Source organism: Canis lupus, chromosome 3, assembly GCF_011100685.1.
Source record: "Canis lupus familiaris isolate Mischka breed German Shepherd chromosome 3, alternate assembly UU_Cfam_GSD_1.0, whole genome shotgun sequence".
NCBI classification, from domain to species: Eukaryota; Metazoa; Chordata; class Mammalia; order Carnivora; family Canidae; genus Canis; species Canis lupus.
The window spans coordinates 15,056,088-15,080,351 of record NC_049224.1 but is presented as its reverse complement, the minus strand read 5'-3'; the positions used below and the strand labels follow the sequence as shown (position 1 = coordinate 15,080,351).

At 38.5% G+C, this 24,264-nt stretch overlaps 1 protein-coding gene across 4 annotated transcripts in view; it reads right to left on the bottom strand.

Annotated features, from left to right (window-relative positions):
- Positions 1-24,264, bottom strand: part of KIAA0825 (uncharacterized protein KIAA0825 homolog) — a 382,383-nt gene that overhangs the window by 215,890 nt on the left and 142,229 nt on the right. For all 4 annotated transcript variants that reach the window (XM_038532321.1, XM_038532323.1, XM_038532322.1 and 1 more), the window contains one exon: positions 11,886-12,025. In XM_038532321.1, coding sequence (XP_038388249.1) covers positions 11,886-12,025 — 140 coding nt within the window. The remainder of the gene's footprint in view (positions 1-11,885; positions 12,026-24,264) is intronic.

Sequence of the window (24,264 nt, the reverse complement as noted above, 5' to 3'; positions counted from 1 at the left end):
GAAGAGGCTGAAAGACTCACTTTAGATATAGGTATTTTAGAAAGAAAGTGCAGGAATAGAAAATGTGGCATTTAACCCAAGACTCACAACCTAAAACGCCAGACTGATAAATTAATACCCGAAAGAAAGGGGGTGGTGTCACATGAAAATTGCTTCATAGAGCACTAAATCTGAATGTCACTGCTAGTTCACTATGAAAATTAACAAAAATAGGGATACCTGGGTGGCTCAGTGGTTAAACATCTGCCTTTGGCTTAGGATGTGATCCTGGAGTCCTGGGATTGAGTCCTACCTCAGGCTCCCTGCATGGAGCCTGCTTCTCCCTCTGCCTGTGTCTCTGCCTCTCTCTCTTTCTCTCTGTATTTCTCATGAATAAATAATAAAATCTTTTTTAAAAATTAACAAAAATAAAATCGAAACCTGACTTAAAAATTAGCTTGGAGTCTTCTGTATAAAAAGTAACAATAGCTATAAAAACCTGTCATTTATTTACAAGGTTTTGATTAAACATGTCATGATTATTTCTTTTTTCCTCCTCAAACTGCTCTTATTTTGGAGAATTTTAAAATTTTAAAGAAGTCTCATGAAATGGGTCTTGCACTACAAGAACAACAACAAAAAAATCATTATTTTTCAGAGATTTTTCCCAAGTTTTTGCTGGAAATTATCTTCTTGCTTTATATTCTAAAATGCTCCTATGCAAATTAAAGCTTTTTGGACTTATTCTATGCTGTTTTCCTTAGTATCCAAATAACCTAAACATCAGATTTCTACCTCTTTTGAATACCCACAGTCCCAAATTCAGGATTATGATTAAGGTGAGATGGAAGATAGGCCTTTATTGAATAACCACCATGGTGCTGGCTCTATGCTCAGTGTTCTGCATACCTTCACCCATTTAGCTTACTCCTCATAAAAACTCTACTAAATGGATATTATCTCCATTTTTTTAAACAAATGAAGAAACTAAATCTTAATGAGGCTGATACTTAATGAATAAAATGGAAAAGTACAAGTCATCAAGAAAACAGCTACATTCAATAGGAATTTATAATTGGACAACTGATTCCAACTCCTTGAAAATTTATAATTTTTATGTAGGGAAGCACAGGCAATTCCATGTGTTTAAAAATTATTTTGCAACATCTACAAATTTGTAAATATGGATAGGCAAACCTTTTTGAAATGATTTTGGTTGTATCTACCTGTATCTACCAGGGTTCTTCTCTATGATGTTAATAAGGTAAGATTTTCTCTTAAGTGCATTTCATGGGATGTTAATGGGTAGTAGTGCAAGTGCTGGGTTCAACAATATTAAACACTTGTTTTCTGCAGGATTTCTCAGAACCTTTAATTATTCAGGAGCCCTGTGCCTCTCCAAGAAGAAATTTTAGTATACACTGTTTTTTAAGCATTTTTGACCATAAAACCCTTTTTAGTATTCCATCTAGCAGGACTACTATTCTATAAAACTGGACCCAGAAATCCCGGCACTAATGTTTACAAACAGACTCTTAAATTAACTTCAAGCCCTTTAGGTTTGCAAATCAAAGCGAGCAGTTCCAATGAAAAAGGAAGCAAGGTAGAAGTACAAAGGGTTATCTTGCATAAGGAAACTGCCAATTTGAAAAGAAATCCGGTCACCAAAGTTGGATTTAATTTTAATTCAACGGAATCATTTTGGAGCAAAGAAAGATTCTTCTATACCAGCGGACACTGGCAAGGATAGCAAAACACAGCCAAAAGAGGTCTTCAAAGACTGGTGTTTAACCCACAGATTTATACCAAGTTCTAACTAGCTGATTAAGAAACACAATGAAATTATATGGCTGGCAAGCACCTTACAAGGAAGTCAGTAAACATTTGGTGGACAAATGAGTAAATATTTGTTGAGTGAACGAATAAAAAGTCTTCTAGTGTCTGTGACAATGGTGACCTAGTTTCTTTTTGAATAACTCCAGTGGTAGGATTTCCACTACTATCCAAGCAGCCTTCCCTCTGCTGCACAGCTCAAGTTACCAAGTTGTTTTGCATATTTAAGAAACATTGAATGCTGTTACCAGAAAGGTCTAGAGAAATCTACTGTCTCTTTAGAAGATAAAGGAAAGAAGCAGAGTTGTAAACAATTTCTTCAAGTATCATAGGGATGAGAATTCAGGTTTTCTGACTGACAGACTTGACTGACAGACTTATTCCCAAGTATTTCTACTTGCTGACTTGGACAGCCTTTTTTTCCCTTTTGTACATTAAAACTTAATATATTTGAAAATAGCTCTCCTCCCTCCTTTAGTCTTTTCTTCTCCAAATTATATATATATATATCCAGTTTATTTAAGTATGGTACGGATGATTAACATCTTACCACTTTTCACTCTTTTTTAAAAATTATTTATTTATTTATTCATGAGAGTCAGAGAGAGAGAGAGAGAGGTGCAGGCATAGACAGAGTAAGAAGCAGGTTACCTGCAAGGAGCCCGATGTGGGACTGGATTCTGGACCCTGGGACACACCCTGAGCCCAAGGCAGACATTCAACCGCTGAGCCACCCAGGCGTCCCTCACTTTTCTCGCTATTAACAGGCAATCTCCTTTTAAATAAACAAGTTGCACCAAGAAAAGACCATGATACTTCAGGCAGGATCTAATAACCACTAAGTATAGGTGGATGAATTGGTCCAAATTCTGCAGCTGGCAGCCCTAGGTAGTAAGAGATGAGTTTGGAGCTCCAACTGTGCTCCTCAATACACAAGGTCCCTAGATGTCAACATATTGTAAAACTGAGTTAAAGCTATTTCAAAGGGAAATTCTTTCTGCAGGCAGATACCAAGACTATCAACCCAGTGGAAATGTCACCCAGACCTTGGGAGAGAAGTCAAAAGCACCATGCTAACACTATGTGAGAGTCTCCTCTCCAAATGACTACAATTCAGAGAAGTGATAAAGCCACGAGGGCAGCTTGGGTGCTGCACAATATTCTAGAACAAGGGGTGGCAAGCTCAGGGAACAAATCCAGACTGATGCCTGTTTTTGTACAGCCCACAAGCTAAGAATGGTTTTTACATTTTTTTCAGTTGAAAAAAATCAGAAGTAGAATATCCTTTGTGACACATAAAATTATGTGAGATTCAAATTTCAGTGTGCATAAATAAAACTCCATTGGAATGCAGCTGATGAGGTTCAGACATGCTACCTCCAAATATGGTACCTTGGCATACTGAATATTTTCAACTGAAGGAGTTTAAGAAAATAGCAGAAGCAGGAAGGTCACTCTGACCTTCCCCTTGCCCTTTTCTCCTGAAACAGTCATAAAATCCTCATGTGAGAGATGTCCAGGAGGTTATGAACATTCTTATCTCCCAAGTCAGAAGGACACTAAGAAGGATCCTAACCAATAGGCCTTACTAAGCTTCCCCCGATTTACTACACTCACTTTAACTCTTTTACCTATCATGTTTCTCCATGACTGTCCATTCTTCATTTAAAAAAACTAGCATAAAAATACTCCAGTTTAACTGTTGTTTGGATCTTCATTTCCTTATGAAGGCTTCTGTGTCATATAAAACTTGTTTATTTTTATTTCTTTAAAGATTTCATTTATTTATTCATGAGAGACACATAGAGAGAGGCAGAGACATAGAAGGAGAAGAAGGCTCCTTGCAAGGAGCCTGATGTGGGACTTGATCCCAGACCCCAGGACCATGCTCTGAGCTGAAGGCAGAAGCTCAACCACTGAGCCACCCAGGCATCCCTAAAACTTGTATTAAATAAATCTGTATACTTTTTCTCCTGTTAATGTGCCTTTGTCAATTAAATTTTCAAACACAACCAGATTTCAAACACAACTAAGATTGTCGAGGAAAACTTTTTCCTCACCTACACAGGCACATTCATATGCTTGCTTATGATGGTCTGTGGCCTTTTGCATGTCACAGTGGTGGAGTTTGGTAGTTGTGACAGAGATGTCACAGTCTACAAAGCCTAAACTATTTATTATCTGGCCCTCTGTAAAAAGTTTGCTGGCTCCTATTCTAGAATATTGGAAGAAAGTGTGCATATATTCCAAATATCTAACACTGAAAAACGTTGTCCATCTACTCGTAAATAACCTGTAAGTAAAGTCAGTGCCCACTTTTCAGAGCAGCCTCTGCCTATCACCCAATCTGTGAATCTTTCCTCAGTCACTCTGTTGTAGTAAAGCACTCCACGGCATTTAGTAGTAGCTGAACTTATCTAATTTTTGTACTTCTTTACTTTATAAAGTCCGTCCTCTCCAATTTTCCCCAGCAATTAATTTCCCCAAATATAAAGGCAATATGGCATGTCACGTTTACTATTGTATCCTCCAGCTGAGGTCAGTGCCTAGTACCCAGTTGAGGCCCATTAAATATTAGTCAAACAGAGAATGTATTTATAAAACCAAGTAACCATTTTCCAGAAAATCATTCAGAAGAATATTGTTTCTTATTTCTAAAAATGAATATTTCCATAATGTCTCGTTTTTATTTTAGAATTTATGTAAAAACAATAGATAGACTGTCACAAAATAATGGCCCTTCTTTCTTCTAACAAGGACCACTTAAACATCAAGTGGGCAATTTATTCAATTTCTTTGTATCTCAGTTTCATCATTCACAAAATGGTCCTAATAATCCAAGGGTCATAAACGAAATAATACGTTAAACCGCTTTGAGTTGTTGGGGGAAAAGATGCTACATAAATTCATGATAAAAGTATCACTTGTAATATAATGCCCAATCATTTTGCATGCTAACACTAGAAGCACATTAACTACTAAAGAAGACACATGTTCTGGTAGTATTATTAGACATTTTCTAGGGGCCATGAAAAGATAGAATATAAAATATTTCAGCCACTGCCAAGCCAGATTAGATTTGAATCCATGTAGAAGCACTATAGCAAAACTCATACCACCAGTATCCTAAACTGTGTGAGAAGGCTCTCAAGGAGTGTTATAATATTTAGAACCAGAGAATATTTATTTGGCCCAGTTCTCACCTTCACACCCTAGCATCTTGCCTGCTGCTCGGGCAATACCTTTTCAGACACACGGTGTCAAAGCAGAAGCCCCGTGTCCTAGGAGGCACTTAAATTTAGGCTGAAACAGAGGGGAGAGTTCCTGACAAGCAGAGGGAGAGAGCACTGCACAGGGGCCACAGGAAAGTGATCAGAGTAAAAAAAAAAAAAAACCACCAGGTGTATCCTTCCAGGAATGCAGCATAAAAGAAGAAAAGAATCTCATACAGATTAAGTACCTACTAAGTGCCAAACAATGGTACTTCATATTTATTTATGAAGTAAATTTATTTTTATTTAAGAACTTATTTCTTAAGCCTCAAAAGGTCAATATTAGTAGTCCATTTAAAAATAAATGAAACAGGATCCCTGGGTGGCGCAGCGGTTTAGCGCCTGCCTTTGGCCCAGGGCATGATCCTGGAGACCCGGGATCAAATCCCACATCGGGCTCCAGGTGCATGGAGCCTGTTTCTCCCTCTGCCTGTGTCTCTGTCTCTCTCTCTCTCTGTGTGTGACTATCATAAAAAAAAAAAAAAAAAAATGAATGAAACAGAATTGTTTCATGGAAATTTAACTGGCTGCCATTCGTTCATTCAATCAATGCTTTTGAAGTACATTCTGTGGGCTTAGTAACAGCCTGAAGTGTGGAGGAGTAGGCCAAGCACTGGGTATATAATGATGACTGGGCCCTCCTAGAACTTGTAGCAGCTAAGATAGACATTAAACACACAATTAAGTCAATTAACCATTCACTTAAAATCGTGACAAGTGTTACAAAAGGAATTATGGTGGGACCTTATGGAACGATCAAAGATGACTTCCTCGGAAGTAATATTTAAGCTAAAAGATGATTAGCAGCTGACAGGAGAATGAAGAGGAAAGAGATTCTAGGTGCAAAAACCCACAACGTTTCAAAGGTTCTGCAGCAGAAAAGAACTTGGCATATGGGCCAAGTGAAATGTCACTGGTGTTAAGAGTAGCTGCCTCTTTCTTCAAGACACTTCTGCAGGGACTTTGCTGTTATAAATATACAAATCTAGGATGCACAACCTAGATCAGAATATGCATGTTAAGCTGGAGGAAAGCAGGACATGATATGTTGGGTGGGTCGGCCACAGCCAGAGCACTATAGGCATTGTTCATGTCTCAAGGATAGGGTCCTTACCCGGTAAATGGTTGGAAGCCACTGAAGGGATTTAGCAGCGGAATGACATCTGTATTTGAGTAAGATCATGCTTTCTGATTGCTGTAAACTTCCCGATAAAATGATTTATAAATATCCTTAAGTAAATTCTCTCTTTAAAAGCCAGTAATACATGGGAAAGACAAGAGACATAGTCAAATTATTTTGCCTTCAGTAGCCACCCATAACTTTTTGGATGGCCTTGCTACTCAAAATGTGGTCTAGGGATCAGCAGCAACAGGTGCAGCATCACAGGGAGCTTGTAAGAAATGCAGAGTCTCAGGCCCCATCCCAAGATCTATTGAATCAGAATCTGCAGTATTAACAAGCTCCCCAGGTGACATGTTTGCATTTTAAAGTCAAGAAGTTTTGTTTTACATAATACCCTACAAGCACCCCACCGGGCAAGGAGACTCAGCAGACCCTAGGTGGTAACTATTTCAGGGAATGTAAGAGTTCCATGTAGCCCATTGGTATTCTAAGCTAGTCAGTCCATCATCATTCTAGGACAGGATTTGTAGGTTGAAAAGACTGGGGCAAAACACACACAAATATGGTTCTGCTCTTCCTAATACAAATAGGGTACAAATTCAGTGAAGGAAAGAAAGATTGAACAAGTCAGAGCATAGATGTCATCACTGGCAAAAGCAGCTTAGGAAATCAATGTTAGGTACACTAAAGGTACCAAGAGGGAGCATATTTTTACTTTAAGTCATCTCCTTCAAGACAATTATAAAACAACACTTGGTCATACTTACAAAGTGAAACAAAACACACACACACTATATAACAAAACACCAAGTTTCTGCCATAATAATCCTTTCATTATAAAAAAATCAGGAAAATATTAACTGTAAGATAAGAGAATTTGAATTGATTCATTCATTTTAAGTCAACCATCCCTTTTTAGTGGTAGCAGCCCTTTAACTAGAACTGTTTGTAGATCTATTTCTTGATTACTGGCAAGCACTTTGTTACAAGGTTGAAAAGTAAAAACAATACTATCAAAATTATCCACCATACAGGTTCCCAACAGCTCCCATGAATTGTGCAACTCTGCAATTTGGGAAACTTTCTCTGGTTCCTCCTGGATGCTGGGTGGTGTGGTGGGTGAAAGTACAGCCTCTGGAAGCCAGCTGTCTGGATCACATCCTGCTTTGCCAATCGTATGTCACTTGCACATGTGACTTAATATCTCTGTGCCTGAGTTTCTTCACCTCTAAAATGGAGATGAAAATTGTAGCTACCACACAGAGTTGTTATGAGGATTCCGTGAGTAAACACATTTAAAGTACTTAGAAACGATGTCTGGAACACATTAAATATTATGTATTTGCTTGCTTCTTGTTGTTATATTACACGTGAAAATCACCACAAGCCAAGAAGTTTCACTGGGAATCATTCTTGGGGCAATGGCCAAAGGAAAGAATGTTAGTCACACTTCATTCAAGTGTCACTAACAGGAAAAGGCCACCTGCTAACAAATGGGAAATTGCCAAATATTTGTTCCTTTGATGTCACAAGCAAGAAACTGGTTTGGCCATGTGGTCTTAGTGAAGTAATTACCAAAATAGTCACCCCAGGTTTTTAAAGTCAATAATCCAAAATAGTATCTTACAACTTTAAAATCTTCTGTAAATATTTGTAATTGAGAGTCGATTCCCTCAAATTTAAGATGGCCTACCTTAAAAATAAAACCAACAAACATTATCTTCTACTGCCAACTGATCTCTACCCAAAGAATGTCATAAACCACCTCTGCGTGAAATCAGTTTATATTTATCAAGTTTTAGCAATGTAATCACTCTCTCAAAATGCGACATATTTTTATACAGGAAGAATTATTATCAATGGCAAAAACATGATTTCACTTTCTAGATGTCTGCAGCCTATGGAACATACAGTATAAATTAAAATTTTACCATTCCTTTATTAAATTTTGCTATTTTCCACCCTCAGCAAAGTTGCATCTCATACAAGATAATCATGTCCATATATGATCTGCTGATTTTAAAAAACAGAAATTCTGATAAATCATTCTTATAAAGCAAAACCAAAAATTAGACATAAAAGAAACTGCATGCGTTTTAACCTTTATAATATGTGGTTGTCTATCAAAACAATTTTGTAGCGAACATTAATAATTGCTCATTAGACAAGGGGAACTGTTTTTTAAAATAGGTATAATGAAAATATGTACTAAAAATCTCTTTATTCTTTTTCTTGAGCCAATTTAACAAAGTTAAGTTTTATTAATTAGACCAAAACACCCTACTTATATAGGAAAACTCTCCCATAAGAAGTTGACAGTTATGCTGCTTGAAACATCTAATTCAGCATATCTTATTTCAAAATTTTGCTTTTCTAATTACCAAATTGTTCTGAAATACTGAGACTTTTAATCAAATGAAATAAAAATCTCCACAAAAAAAATATTACAAGTGGTTTTTTTTTTTTTTTTAAAGATTTTATTTATTTATTCATGAGAGACACAGAAAGAAAGGCAGAGACACAGGCAGAGGGAGAAGCAGGCTCCTCGCAGGGGGCCCAATGCGGGACTTGATCCCAGGACCCTGGGATCATGCCCTGAGCCAAAGGCAGATGCTCAAACACTGAGCCACCCAGGCGTCCCTACAAATGTATTTTTATATACATAATAATTTCCATCTTAGTCCAGCTAATAAGATTCTTTAAGTATATTGCTTGTAACTTAAAGTGACAAAACTTCCATTGGAGCTTAATAAGTCAGTCAATCAATTGATTAGGAAGTTCTATTACGTCATTCTTATGATATTTACAGTAACTAATAAAATTCACTACAAGAGAGACGCCTGGGTGACTCAGCAGTTGAGCATCTGCCTTTGGCTCAGGGCGTGATCCCGGAGTTCTTGATCGGTCCCACATTGGGCTCCCAGCATGGAGCCTGCTTCTCCCTCTGCGTAAGTCTCTGCCTTTCTCTCTGTGTCTCTCATGAATGAATGAACAAATAGATAGATGATAGATAGATAGATAGATAGATAGATAGATAGATAGATAAAACTAAAAAAAAAAAAAAATTCACTGCAAGACAATACCAGAATAGTTATGTAACCCTGATCAAACACCTAATGGGCTTTGCAAAAATGACAGATATTTGAGCAGGTTGGGCAAATATCCTTCCGCACTCCATAAGAACCACAACTGAAGGTAATACAGTGTAGATAGCCTTTGGTTAGGACAGGTTTCTCAGAAACAACATTAAGTTATATATAGCAGAAGATGGATGCAATATTTTTGGTAAGTAAATGTGGGATACATTTGTAAGAAGACGTGGTTAGATATTCATAACTACAATTGCTATATTTAGTGGTTATGTCAGTATAGTTCGAAATATTTGGTCACAATTGATTTTCCAGGCTGCTCTACATAACTCTCTCAAGAGGACACCATTTCTCTTCTGGGACCATGCCTGTGAGTTTTAAAGATTCTATTAGAGTAACTCTGCAGCCATGTCAGATACTATCCACGTCAGCCACCTTGTCTGAGAACAGATGATAAAGTTTAAGGGAAGCTTTGTGTTTTATATTTTAACTGATCATTGATTGTCCAATCTACTAGCTCTGTACTAGCTTGAGGAGGAATATAAAAACCTGTGATCAGCCTAATTACCTAACTGAAAGACCTGTTAAGTCCATGTGCATGGGGATGTCATGGTTGATGCAAACCGAGAGTGAGCAGATTACAGTTCTTCCAGATACCCCTAGCCCCCTCTGTGATTCAATTCATATGAGTATTTGTACAGGAAAGGCAGGGGACAGAAAGTTCTGGCTGGGTTCAGAATCTAGGTTTACCTACCATTTATCAACTTTGTGTGTCTCTAGGCAAGTAACATTATCTTAAACTTCAATGTCATTATTTTTTTTCAATGTCATTATTTTTAATATGAGGAAAACAATAGTAAATACTTCATTAGGTTATAAGAATCAAATGTGGGGGGACCTGGGTGGCTCCATCAGTTGAGCATCTGACTCTTGATTTCAGCTCAGGTCATGGTCTCAGAATTGTGAGATTAGCCCCCCATAGGGTTCTGCACTGGGTGTGGAGCCTGCATGGGATTCTCTCTCCCTTTCCCTCTGCCCCTCACACAAGTGCACACATGCATGCTCTCTCTCTCTCGTGATAAATCTCTGCATTTCTGCCTGGAACACAGCGAGATGAGGAGTTGTAGTGACCTTTGGCACCTAAGATTTTATGAATTTGAGAGCATGTAAGGAGAAGCAATATTCTCATGAGTAGATCAAACTGAAGCACCTCCCCTGAGGCTTTTGGGAACCAACCATCAAGGTGGACAGGAGAGGAGAATAATGGGGAACCAGTTGTGAGCAGATTTAAGAAACCAAAAATTTCCAGAAATGACTAGAGCCATTTGAACAGAAGAATGCCACGAGCCTCATTTGTATAGCAACAGGCTGATAGGGTCTGGGGACATTTGCCTCATTTCATACAAACAAAAAAACAACATAAGGCAGCATATACCAAGGACACACAGGCAGCCAAGGTAATGAACACTGTGAAGTTCAGGTGAGGAAGAGATCAGTGTGAACTACAGTGTTCAAAGATCTGGAACACCAAGTGGTCCTTGGATACTGGTGGAGACTGAGTTGTCTGTGGAGGGTCTTTCAAGCAGGAAAAGTGGCTGAGCCAAAAGTGGCTCAGCTCCCACAGGTGGCTGAGGGAACATGTGCATGGGACATTAGGGACAAAGGCTGAAATGAGTGTGTGTACGTGTGTGTCTATGTACACACATGCAAGCTAATAGCGGGAAAAAGGGGTAAGAAAACTAGTCGAGGGTCACATTTGAATGGTAGAAGGATGGGAATTTAGCCCTACAGAGGACAGTGAGCTAGAACCAAAAAAGATTATGATTCGGGAAGCTTACAGTGAAGCTAGTGATTGATAAAGTTAATCTGGCCTCGTGGATGGTATAGAATAGGAGCAATGTGTAGGGGAATGTGAAAACGGTTGGAAAACTCTTCGTAAATGTATCAGGAGAGTAGTGGACTATAATTAGGTTGGCATAACTTTACTTACCATTTTCTAAAATAGAACTTCCAGTGATAAAAAGAAAGTCTAATTAAGAGAAGTATGGTCTTCTATTACTCTACAGTTTCCATTCATACTTTTCCCATGATTACTTCTCCATGCCCCAATGGATATGGCTGTAAACCTCAGCTTGCTTGTTTATAAATTACATCAGCCCTCTTCATGATCCACTGAAAATTCTAGTGTAGTTCTATTGGAATCTCCCTCCCTCCCTCCCTCCCTTCCTCTCTCTCTCTCTCCCAATCTCTCATAGATCTTGTTGAGACTCCTGTTTTGGGCATATGTTTGTATAATTTTCTTAGGCGTTTCAAACCCCAGATATTACTCTATTTCTAGGCAATGATAGTTATGATAGACTAGCACCACATAAAAATATTATTTTCCCTCATTCAGAGGTCCTGAAAAAGAATCTTTTCCATAGGTACATAAAGTGATTCAATATTTTGTTTGCTGCTAACCCTACAGACGGTTGATAGGATACAGTTGCTTGCCATCCTTCTGCCAATGTTCAAGTAGGAAAAAAAATTCATTCAACTTGAGCAATGACTGGGTTTTTTGAGGACAGTCTCATAACTACAAATACTCACTTGAGCTCTTCAGCAAGATTCTCAGTAAAAGACCATCGTGATGCAGTAGGGTTTCCAGAAGCAGGTTCCAATTACAACCTGGCTGGGATAAGAGCAGTTTCAATTGACCCTCGGCTGTTAGTCGTCCAGATGATGGAGCCCTTTCAAAATGCAAGATAAAGATAGAGTAATGAAGTTAATTTATCTATGAAATTAATAGCCTTAAAGTACAGATGTAATGCTAACTCCCTTAAATGTCAATTCCTCCCAGATTACTCTGAAAATGCTTTCATGCTTGCTTACTTTAGGGTTGTTCTGGGAAGGAATTACATTTAATCTCAACTAGCTAAAAGCAAATTAACATTTGGTAGCCTGCCAAATTTAAGACTGATACAAAATAACCATGCCTATATTTTACAAGACTATGTCTGGTTTTGTTTCATGGAGCAAATTAACATTATTTATGCATTTATTTTAAATACATTTATTTGTTCATTCATGAAGTACATGAGAGCCTACTATGTGCTATTAACTCCTTTCATTATTCATGAAAAGAAAGTTACAGTGGCTTTTGACTACTTTGTAATTTGCCATGTACTGTGATTGCTGATAAAACTCAAAGAATTCAAAGCTTCCGCCAAGGGTCACCGTAATCTAATTATTTAATACATAAAGCCTTAAATCAACATGCAATTATCAGAACCACTCTAACAGTCACACTGCTACCTACTTGGGTAATCATTTCATCAAAGAGAAATAATTCCAAGGCAAATAAGCTTCTACTTGGGAAATGATCATCAGTGTTGAATAGAAAATCAAAATCAGGCCTCCACATTACTACATTAATTTACCAATGAACTGGCAAGAGATAAGGAAGTAAAAGTAGAAACTGAAAACTGATAACATTATTCACTTTTTCCTTCTAAGATCTCGAAGTTTAGATTGGCTAACGATCACAACATCCGAAATCGGCTTACAACCACTACGACTGAAAAGGCAGGAAATGATGGAACTCAATCTGGTTGCGACCATAAGGGTAGTGGGAATAGGGTGGCATTGGGAAGGAACGATGTGACTCAAATGGAAAGGTGTGAATGAGAACACCATATGCTTAGGGAGCAGAAAGAAGCAGAACAAAGGATATTGCTGAGAGAGATGATTTGCAGCATGATTTCCAGATGACATTTACTGAGTGGTGAACCATCCAGTTATCAGCATAGCCTAGCCAGTGGTTTTCAAAGCTTGGGCCATGGACCAGCAGCAGCAGCATCACTTGAGAATTTGTTAAAAATCCAAAGTCCCAGGCTTTCTCATCCTATCAGAAATTCTGAGGTAGGTCCCAGAAATCTGTGATGTGCGTGCGTGCGTGTGTGTGTGTGTATGTGTATGTTTCAGAATTCTATGTTTTAACAAGCCCCCTCTAAGAGAATCTGATGCACACTCAGGTGTGAGAACCACCATGGTAAACAGTGCTTTCGGGAGGTGGGGCAGAAGGGCCAGAACTAATTAGTATAATTTCTCCTCCTCCCTCTGTACCTTTGTGCCAAGACGGGTGCACAGTGGCTGGCACCCATGCAACGAACTCCCCACAACCTTTTGCTTATCTGAATCCTATGCATCCTTCAATTTGCAGGAAAAAAAATGTACCTTTCTCTGTGTAGTCTTCACTAAAAATTTCTCTGCATAGGAGTCTTTCTCACTTGGAATTAAAGCACCTATGGCAATTATTCACATCTTAGCACTTTATTATTCCACCAATTAAAGCTTTATCTGTCCACTCAGAGTCAAGCCTTGTCAGGACACTTGCTTTACACCCCAAAGCTCCTACCAGTAGACCAAGCACTTTTAAGGGCTCTGTAAATGTGAGCTGATTGACTCATGCTCACAGATGGGTAGGCAAACTCTTAAAAAAAAAAAAAAAAAAAGACACTTTGTCAAAAGGCTGATTTAAGCAAAAGTCAGAGGATCTGAAGATATAAGATGAAATTTCAAGGCACCTCCCCTTGGTTTGGCTTGGCTTGGTATTTGGTACAACTCACAACATCATGATGCTCAAAATCCTTCAGCCTTGCATGAACTTTAGACCAACTCAAACTTCCCGAGTGAGACTCTCTGACAACATAACTTAAAACAGAGAAACTTAAAAACAAACAAACAAACAAACAAACAAAAAACAAACAAACAAAAAACAGAGAAACTCCTAGATAATTAGTGGGTCAAGGTGAGCTAGGCAAACTCCTGCCAGTGGTGGGTGGTGAAGAGAAAGGTGACAGGCTTAAACTTAATTCTCATACCAGAGGAATCAACTCCATACTTTGGGTACTTTCAGATTGGTCTGGCTCTGGCCAAAGTCCCAAATATATTACCCAAGGAAGAGTCCACTAGGTGAGCCCTTTGGACTGAAACACCAATGCAGATCTTCACAACGGCTGTCCCTGATCGCTTCCTAAATCCCAAGTGCTGACTTCTAGAAACTTACTTCAGGTCCAATAGATAAAAAGCAGCTAGTTGGTAGTAAGTTATATATTAAAAGCAACTTAATTTTTTTTTTTTTGCAACTTAATTTTTAATCATTTCCTACCTCTATATTTTGCTTGAGTTGAGCATTGATTTAAGGATACATTTAATAAGCTGAAAGATCCAGTTTGATGGAGTGTAGAAAAGACGGGAGGGGGTTGTTGAAAGACAATCTGAGGAAGGAGACAGGACCAGATCATGGAGGGCCTCATTAGCCAAAGTGGGGATTGAAGAGTTTAAGGTAGATGAGTTTCCGTATCTGGGTACAGTGTGGGGAATGGATTGGAGGGGGTGACTGTATTTGCTTAGCCCTTTAGACATGTAATAAAACAAAATAATAGGAAGGTCATTTCATACCACTGCCTCTGAATACCTGGTTATAAATAAAACCTCTCAATTACCAGATGGGAAGCTGTTTGTTGAAATGTACCTCAATTCTTGGATCTTTCAGCTTATCACAGATTTTGAAATGTACAGTAGAATGACTCACTATGAGGAAAAATAAAATATTACAAACATTCCTCAATCACTAAGCTCCGAGTAATAAATGCATTGAGGAGTCTGTGTTAGGCATATGGAGAAGCATATGTTCCCTCATCCTTTGAGCTGGTGGAGCTGTGAAAGTGAGATTAGCCTCACAAAAAATGACAGAAAGGGAAATTTTGTACATATATATATTTTATATATATGTTTCAAATATGTACATGTTGAATTCCACGATAATACAAAAAAGAGAACAAAAATTTATAAATCCACTGGAACTCATAAAGCTTGTATTAGGAGACAGAATGAATTTATGGCTGGGTTTTATTAGGCTTATGCTCTAATAAGTAGTACATTTCTGGAGCATGAATTAGCCTAAAGAATTTTTCAAGTCCTGGTAGTAAGGAGTGATATAATAATAGAGCTCAATCATTACTGGTTATGAAACTAACAAATTATTTTTATAGAATCATCATGCAAAATCTGAGCTGTATTTGGGTGTGTTTACTTTATGGAAACTCATCAGGTAGTACACTTGTAATTACTGCAATTTTTTAGTATGAAATCATACTGCAGGAGAAAGTTACAAAAAAAAAAAAAAAATCTTAGCTCAATCAGTATACACCAGCCTGACTTCCAACCATGGCTGTGCATGAGGCACAGGGCAAGAGAAGGCTCTGTAGTAGGTCAGACTGCATGACTATGGGATTTACTGATCCTACCATATATGTTTCATAGAGATGCTGTCAAAGCAGAAAATCACTCAAATGGATGCTAAAATGCACAGCTCGGGGATAATACCCAACAGTATTTGGGAATTATTCTTCAGGATTTGATATTTACCTTGAGCCAATAGCAGTTATATGGTACTATGTCCCTAACAGATAAGCCACATGAGTCTGGGTGTCAATAGTAAAAGTACCAGGGGCCCCTCTCACTGGTGCTCCTGATCATCCCCTTGGGGAATCTGTGTTTTTTAATCCCATAACTCCCCATAGGCCATGTAGGAGTGGAGGTCCTGGTTTCCATGGTGGGGTGAGTTGGAGTATGCACACCTCTACAGGAGCACCATCCAGAATTCCACGAAACTTAATGTTATACCTGCTACAGTCATTAGTGGCTTCCAATGCCAGCAGCCTACGCAGGCAAAGAAAGGAGTTATTATACTGGGAAGAGTAATGAAGCCTAATTACTATTGAGGAATTGGAGCTGCTACCGTATAAGGGGAGGAGGGAGGAGTATGTCTGTGGCTCAAGGTGATTCACCAGGGCATCTCTTGATGCCCGCATGCATGTTAATAGCCATAAACAGGGGGCAGCCCGGGGTTGGGGGGGTGCTCAGCAGTTTAGCGCCGCCTTCAGCCCAGGGCGTGATCCTGGAGACCTGGGATCAAGTCCCACATCAGGCTCCCTGCATGGAGCCTGCTTCTCCCTCTGCCTGTGTCTCTGCCTCTCTCTCTCTCTCCTCTCTGTGTATTCTCATGAATAATAAATAAAATCTTAAAAAAATAACCATAAAGAGGTTATAGAAGTAACAACATTCTGATAAGGGAATGGTAGCCAAGGGTTCAACTCCTCAAGGATGAATGTCTCAGTGACTCCACTGGGCAAGCAACATATATCAGCGGGTGTGACAGTCGAGGGTGAGGGAAAGTTGGAATAAGTGGCAGAGGGAAGTAATGATGATTATCACTTGCAGACTCAGGAATAACTGCAGTAGGGGACACTCTAGCTTGTCCCGTGAACTCTACTACAATAACACATTTTTTATAAGATGTTTTGACCAGGCATCTCCTTGAAGAATCAATGAAAAGACTCAGAGAACTTAATGTGGGTAATGAGTGGATTTCAGTAGTGTGAGGGGAACACCAAAGGAGATGTTGTCACTGTCCCCACATCTTCTTGCCCTTATCACTCAGTTGACATGGCCTGCATTTCTCTGCCTCTTGGCAAGACAAGCTGAAAGTGCTAGTGAATTCACAGCCCTGGAGAGCAGCCTTCAACCAATGACTGATGGAAGTTGCCTTGTAAATACCTCAGCATCCTTGCTCCCTTGGTGGGATAACTCTCAGATAGATGCCTTCCATATAGATCCCAAGAATTTCCCCAGAAGGTTTAAGGTCTGGTTATTTCTTCAGCAATTGGCTTGATTACATGAATTTTTATTTGCTGTTTTTCTTTCTTTGTCTGACTTGCTCCCATTCCACTATTCCCTCCACTTAGAAAATAACCTACTTTCACTTAAATCTTGGTCTCAGGGTCTGTTTCTTGGGGAAACCTAAAATAAGACATGCATAGAGATACTTTATATTCATCTCACTTAATTTTTGTTTCAGGAATACTGAGAAACTAGTCAACGGTCATTTAGCTAATAAATATGGCTGCTGGACTTTGAATCCAGGTCTTCCTGACTTTAAAATCCATATTTATTCCTCTATTCCAGGCTGCTTTCCATTCAACCTGGTTGATAATAGGTAGGTAAGTTGTTTTTTCCAGTACTGAGTATGTTTGGCTCTATTCAACCTTCTGATTAAGGATACCATCTTTTTGACCCAAAATCAAGTTTGTGGTCTCAAGGCTGATTCTCAAATTGGAGCCATGTTATTCAAGGGATCTAGGGACTGATTTCAACCAGATGGTTCCTGTCATGGATTACTGGGCCAAATTTATACCAGAGACCATAAGTTACATTATTCAGAGAACAAAGGCAAGGGCACAACTAAAGAGAAACTGAGAGTAAAAGCCTTAAAGTGAGAACACAAAAGCAGAGGAGAAGCCCCGCATTGCTGGACTATTCTGGGCTTTCCAAAACTGATCCTTCATGATCTTCCTAAGAAAATAAGTAAATGCAAATATTTAAAGCAATTTTCCCACATTTCTCTGGGAAAAAATAACTTTAATACCTTTGAGGAGGAAAAAACAACCCCAAATATTTTTCTTCATCACATTAACCAAGAATGTGCAAATGACACGTAGTTATAGCACTGAAAATGTCTGCATATAACTTACCTTGATAATGGGTGTAGTCAAGTCTCTATAATCTTGATCATTAAAGTTGAGTCAATAAACAGAAGTCAGACAAGGTTCACCTGTACACTTGCATACAGGACTTGCGTTGTTTTTAATAACTGTCCATAAAGGTAGATTGACACTTTTCAAGGGTCTCATTTTTTTAGAGTTGGTTGTATCTACACTCTCTGGTGTACAACTTAGAGGGTAGGTGTTCAAACTATGAGGAGCTGTGTTATCTCCTGATTTTAGCAAAATTAAACTTTTTATGTGGGATAACCCCATTTCCCCCAAGTCACCCAAAGATATTAGTACCCAAACTCATAGCCCTAGCTCTACACTTTGATGTTACACAGGTTAATATATCCTATTTCTAAAAATAAATAAAATCTAATTTTGATTTTTAAAATAATATTACATATCAACCATCACTTTTGGACTCCCCCTGAAGTGCTCATCTAGCCCGAGTCATTGAGACACTGGACTCAGTGATCACTCAGACATCCTTTTTGAGGAGCAAAAGTTAGTTCTCTGGAGCCTTTAACTATTACCGACTGGTTCTTGCCTACCAGATAATAAAGGCCTGTTATACAGAGTTTAAGAAAAGTCTCCCCTGGCATCATGTTTCAGATAAGTGAGATTCAGTGAGAAAGTGGTTCAATATTCTATCCACTTTATCACACTTATGAGGAGTCCTTTAAATATGTTTGGGTAACTGATAAATTCTGCAACTTTCTGAGACATATAGCTTTTTACTAATACAGCAGTACTGAATGACTGTTTAGTAAGTACTTATGGGTTGAGGCACTTTAGCTCATTTAACTAATCCTCATGACTCTGATAGGAGAGGATCTCAAAAGTTAAGGAAGGAAGATGCTTCAAGATAGAAGAAGACTGAATGGTATTGCAAGCTGTGTGCAAGTAGATTGGTAAGATTGTATTGTATATATGTTTTAACTTTTTCACCAAAATATAAACTATTTCATATACAGGGAGATTGAAGGTCCTGTAGGTTAACAAACTTTCCAAGATCACAAGACTAGTACACAAGCCTACAAATCATGTTTGTCTAATGTGGAAACCCATAGTATTCTATTATCTCTTTGCTGGCTCCAGTATGGTATTCTTTTTAATAGAATACCTTTAAAGTATAATAGAAAAGGGAAAATATGGGGATGCCTGGGTGGCTCAGCAGTTGAGCATCTGCCTTTGGCTCAGGGCATGATCCCAGTTTGGGGATCGAGTCCCACAGCAGGCTCCCTGTGAGGAACCTGCTTCTCCCTCTGGCTTTGTCTCTTCCTCTCTCTGTGTCTCTCATGAATAAATAAATAAAATCTTTTTTTTTTAAAAAAAAGGGAAAATATGAATAGATATCTAGTTATATCAAGTACCTAGCTCATTTGCCATTTTAACTTCTTTTAATAACTGATTCACAGACATGTGACTTTCTAAATTTTTTTTTAAAGATTTATTTATTTTAGAAAGAGACAGCAAGGGGAGAGGTGGAGAGGCTGGAAGAGGGAGAGAATCTTAAGCAGACTCCATGCTGAGCGTGGAGCCAGAATTTGGCATCAGTCTCACCACCCTGAGATCATAAACTAAACTGAAACCAAGAGTTGGACACTTAACCACCTGAGTCACCCAGGCGCCCCTCTAAAAATCTTTTCAGTGATTCAGCTGCTTGTACATCCACACTCCGAAACAACCACTTAAGAGCTTTGGTGTTAAAGGGCTATCATTTCTTCTCCCCTGACTGTTGGCTCCATGTCAAAGCTGGGCACCTCATCAGAGCACAACGATCTCTAAGCTCTTTTCCTCAGTATTGTGTTAGCAGCAGCTGGTTTTGGTTTGAGAAACGAAAACTCTTTTTCATCCTTCCCCCAAGATGCTTTATCTGAAGGATACTAGAAGCCACCTCTTCAACAAGACCAGGCTTTCCATGCCTGAGCTTTACTATTCAGATCAAATGTTTGAAAAAAGCTAAATGTATCATTTAATATGTCAATATCTGAAACAATACTACAGTAATTCATGTGTTCCTTCAACCAGTCATTTACTCAACTACTATTTTTGGCTGATTTCTATGTGCTAGGCCATGAACACACAACAGCAAGCAAAAACAGTCACTGTTGTTTTTGTTTTTGTTTTTTGTGGGTAGCAAAGTTTATTGAGCAATAGTACAAAGCTCCCAAAGAGGGAGGGTACCCAAGAGGGTTGCCCAACAGTCACTGTTTTATAGAGTTTAGTGGAGAATACATATACAGTTTAAATGACCATACAAATAAAAATAAAATCACAACTATAAAAATTCACTGGAAGAAAAGCAAAAGATGCTACTAGAAGATGCAGTAAGAAGTGAATCAGTTTTTGTGGTTGATGAAAGACTTCTCTACAGAAGTCACATTGGAGCTGAGATATAGAGAAGTTAGCATTAAATAGGTGGAAGAGAATAAAAACATTTCAGGGAAAGGGAAAAGCAAATGCAAAAGTTCTGTGGCAGAAAGGAGCACGGCACAGCAAAGAAATATAAAAAGGCTAATGTGCATGCAGAGTGGAATCACAGGATAGTGTGGTATCACAAGAGGTTGCAGAGGTGGGTAAACCACATCTCTGGAGGTCTTATAGGATGCTGAACATTTTTGTTTATATTTAAGGACAAAGGAGAATTCATGCAGGGTTTTTAAGCCATAAATGTGAAATGATAACATGTAGTTTTGAAAATAGATTTGGGTTAGTTAAATATCTGGCTGCAATTCAGAAAACACTGAAAATGGAAGTCAACATACACATGGGAAAGAAACCAAGAGGCCATTACAGCACTGAGGAGAAAGATGATTATTTGGACTAAAGCAAAGGTGGTGTAACAGATAGCAAACTGTAGGAGTTAAAAATTAATGAAACTTAGCAATGGATTGGGTGTGGTAGGAGAGGAAGGAAGAGGGAGGTGCTCAGGTTCAGGTTGCCTCCTATATCTCTGGCTCCTACTATTCATGGAGGTCCCATCAGCCAAAAAAGGGAATAACAGAAGGGGATCAATTTGGAAGGGAATATCCTAAGTCCACTTCTGGTCATGTTGAGTTTGAGGTGTCTTGATGATCTCCAGGTGTAAACCTCAGGAAAGCATTCATATATGGTTGGCACTCGGGGTATATGGGTCTGTAGTCCCAGGAGAGGTAAAAATCAGAGATTCTAATTTGGGAACACATAGGGAGTACATGAAGCCATAGGCATATTTCACTTCACCTGTTAAGAGTTCTGTGATAGAACACCAAAGATGTTCAGTATTTAATGGCCAGATCTAAGGAGGTGAACTGGCAAAGGAGACAGAGAAACAGCAACAGAAACGAAAGAAGAAGACTGGGGGAATACGGGGAGTAAATCGGAGGTGTGGCTCAAGTTGGAGGAAGTGGGGCAGTGGTATTTTATGTGTTGTCAAGTAGGTCACTGAGGTTGTATTGCCAACATATAAATATTAAGGAAAGGTGCTTTCTCTCCAACTTCATTGCTTACCTCTTTCTCCACCATTAACACCTAGCACAGTGCCTTACCTGGAGAAAAAAATTTTAAATGCATTTATAGAGAAAATGAATGAATACCTCTTGATGAACTGGATAAAAGGAAAGACCCACATAAAAATGTAGCCAAAGGTAGCTTAATATATTTAGGGAGAGAAAAATGTATATAAATCTAAAACAGGATTACACTGAGTAAAAGTAAATAGAAACAAAAGCAGAGTAGAAAGAAATAACCTACAGCTCAGAATGAACTGGCCACGAATCAAAACATCATGTTGTCATCATAAAAGAAAATGAGCAGTGTAAAATGAATGGGCTGTTTACTCACACTGATTATGCTACTTGGTTTCAGTGTGCAGTTACGACCTACTTAGCTAAGGAAGACCGGAAAAATATTAGGAAATATTAAAAGAACCACAAGAAGATGAAAGTTAGGAAAATAATAAAAAAACATTATAATGCCACGGTATAATTGACTAAGATAGTGTTCTTCCTTGAACATTTATATGAAAGCACAGTATGGTGTCATAGTATTAACCTTGAGATTAATATATTCTCCACATGCCTTAGTTTAATCTAGTATGAAACTGATTACCCCTTCTAAATCAACGCACATTGTTAGCCTATACCAGTGCTAGGGATAATGAATACAGTACATTTTACTTACTGCTTTGAAAATACATTTTTTTTCCCCTAAAGCAAACTCTTCTAAATTCTGTTCCAGGGGTTCTAGGAGAACATGAAGAATTCTATTTTTACCAATTTGTATCCTTCATAGGCTTTTGTTAGTAATCCTCAAACAAATTTATGGGTCATACAACTGTGTATACATTTGTAACTCTTAATTTAAGTCTTAATTTCATGCCCTCTTCCTAGCTCTGTTCCTTCCTTCTCACTTACTTTTAATTCGTTATCTTAATATACATAGTACTTGTTAAAGGCCAAATTAAATCGTTTCTAAATCAATGCATAGGTGCAAATAAGTAAGCAAGTAGGTGAATAAATTACTAAGATCCTTCATAATATTAATATTTCAGCCATGTCTCCTCTCAGCCTCACCTTTTCCCAAAAAGAAAAGCTTTCTATATTTTTAGTTTGTCGTTATCCAACTCATGTATTTCTATGAGCAGTTCATTTAGGTGCTAAAGTGAGGAATGGAGTTTTGGAGGATAATTTGGGGGGTGATAAACACACAGAAACAGCAGAGGTATATGAGGGAAATGGATGAAAAGGTGGAGATTTTTTAAGTCACATGATGATGGTCCAGGTATTCACATTGCAATGTTTCACAAATGCAAATCAATACCTTGAGTTATTTTGAAATTACTTTTATTGCTATCCTGGGTTCCTTTGACTATACCACTGTTCTGAAAGTGTTAGGTCTTAAGTCAGATGGATCATGTCTTTCTAATCATATTCTAGGATCTGTCAGAGAGGAATTATCAGAAAGTATTGCCCTCAGTATAGGGGAGCTCATCCTGTGCCTTCCATGGAGAATTCAGAAAAGCAAAGAAGAGAACTAAAGGTTTTCTAGAAGAGAAAACTACATAAATCAAGGTCTGAAGCTGAGAATAAACAATAATAAAAGTGAAAGGTATGGAGTAAATGTGTCTTAAGAGATGAGAAGGGAGACTAACAACAGAGAAAGCTATTGGGTACTCCAGGCAATAAGCCAGCCAGTGTGGGCCAAAAAGAAGCTACAACAGATTCTTGGGCAAAAGAGCAATATAATGAAAACAGTATTTGAAACATGTTAAATAATAGCTAAATGGACTAAGGCTATCGTAATGGATTGCATAGAAAGGATAGTTCTTTTTTTTTTTTTTTTTTTTTAAAGATTTTATTTATTTATTCGAGAAACAGAGAGGCAGAGACACAGGGAGAGGGAGAAGCAGGCTCCATGCAGGGAGCCTGACGGGGACTCAATCCTGGGTCTCCAGGATCACGCCCTGGGCTGAAGGCAGCACTAAACCACTGAGCCACTGGTGCTGCCCAGAAAGGATAGTTCTAAGAGAACTGTTGAGTAAGAATCAACTGAACACGATAATACACTAGAAATAGGCAAAGCAGAGTGCAATATGAAAACTATAATCAAGATTCTACCCTGGAAGTGTTTAAGAATGATGACATTCTTGATGTAGTAGGAATACAAAAGGCACTATGCATGGAGACAAGGGCAGAGTGGAAGGAAAGGTCAGTTGAGGACATCATAGTGGATTTCCAATAATGACAGTGAGTCATTTGAAAATATGGGCAGCTGGCCATACAATGTTGTGGTAAAGGTAAGTGCTCAGAGTTGGAGATTCAAAGCTAGAAACCATCTGTCTAGAGGTTATAGGGTAAGTCATGTGGAAAAAAAGAGCAATAAAAAATGGGGTTTCTTTTTGTTTTTGAAAAACTTTTATCTTAATACAGATGGTCCTGACTTAACGATGATTCTACTGAGATTTTTCAGTTTTATGATGCTGTGAAAGTGATATGCAGGGACGCCTGGGTGGCTCAGCTGTTAAGCACCTGTCTTCAGCCCAGGGCGTGATCCTGGAGTCCCCGGATTGAGTCCCACATCAGGCTCCCTGCCTCTCTATGAAGTCTGCCTCTCTCTCTCTGCCTATGTCTCTACCTCTCTCTTTGTCTCTCATGAATAAATGAATTAAAATCTTAAAAGAGAGAGAGAGAGAGAGAGATGCATTCAGTAGAAACCGCACCTCAAATTTTGAGATTTTTTACCTTTTTCCAGGTTAGTGATATACTACATGATACTCTCATGATGCTGGGTGGTGGCAGCAAGGCGCAGCTCCAGGAGCCATGTGAGGGTAAACACTCATACTATTACAACTACTCTGTACCCATACAGCCATTCTGTTACTCACTTTCAGT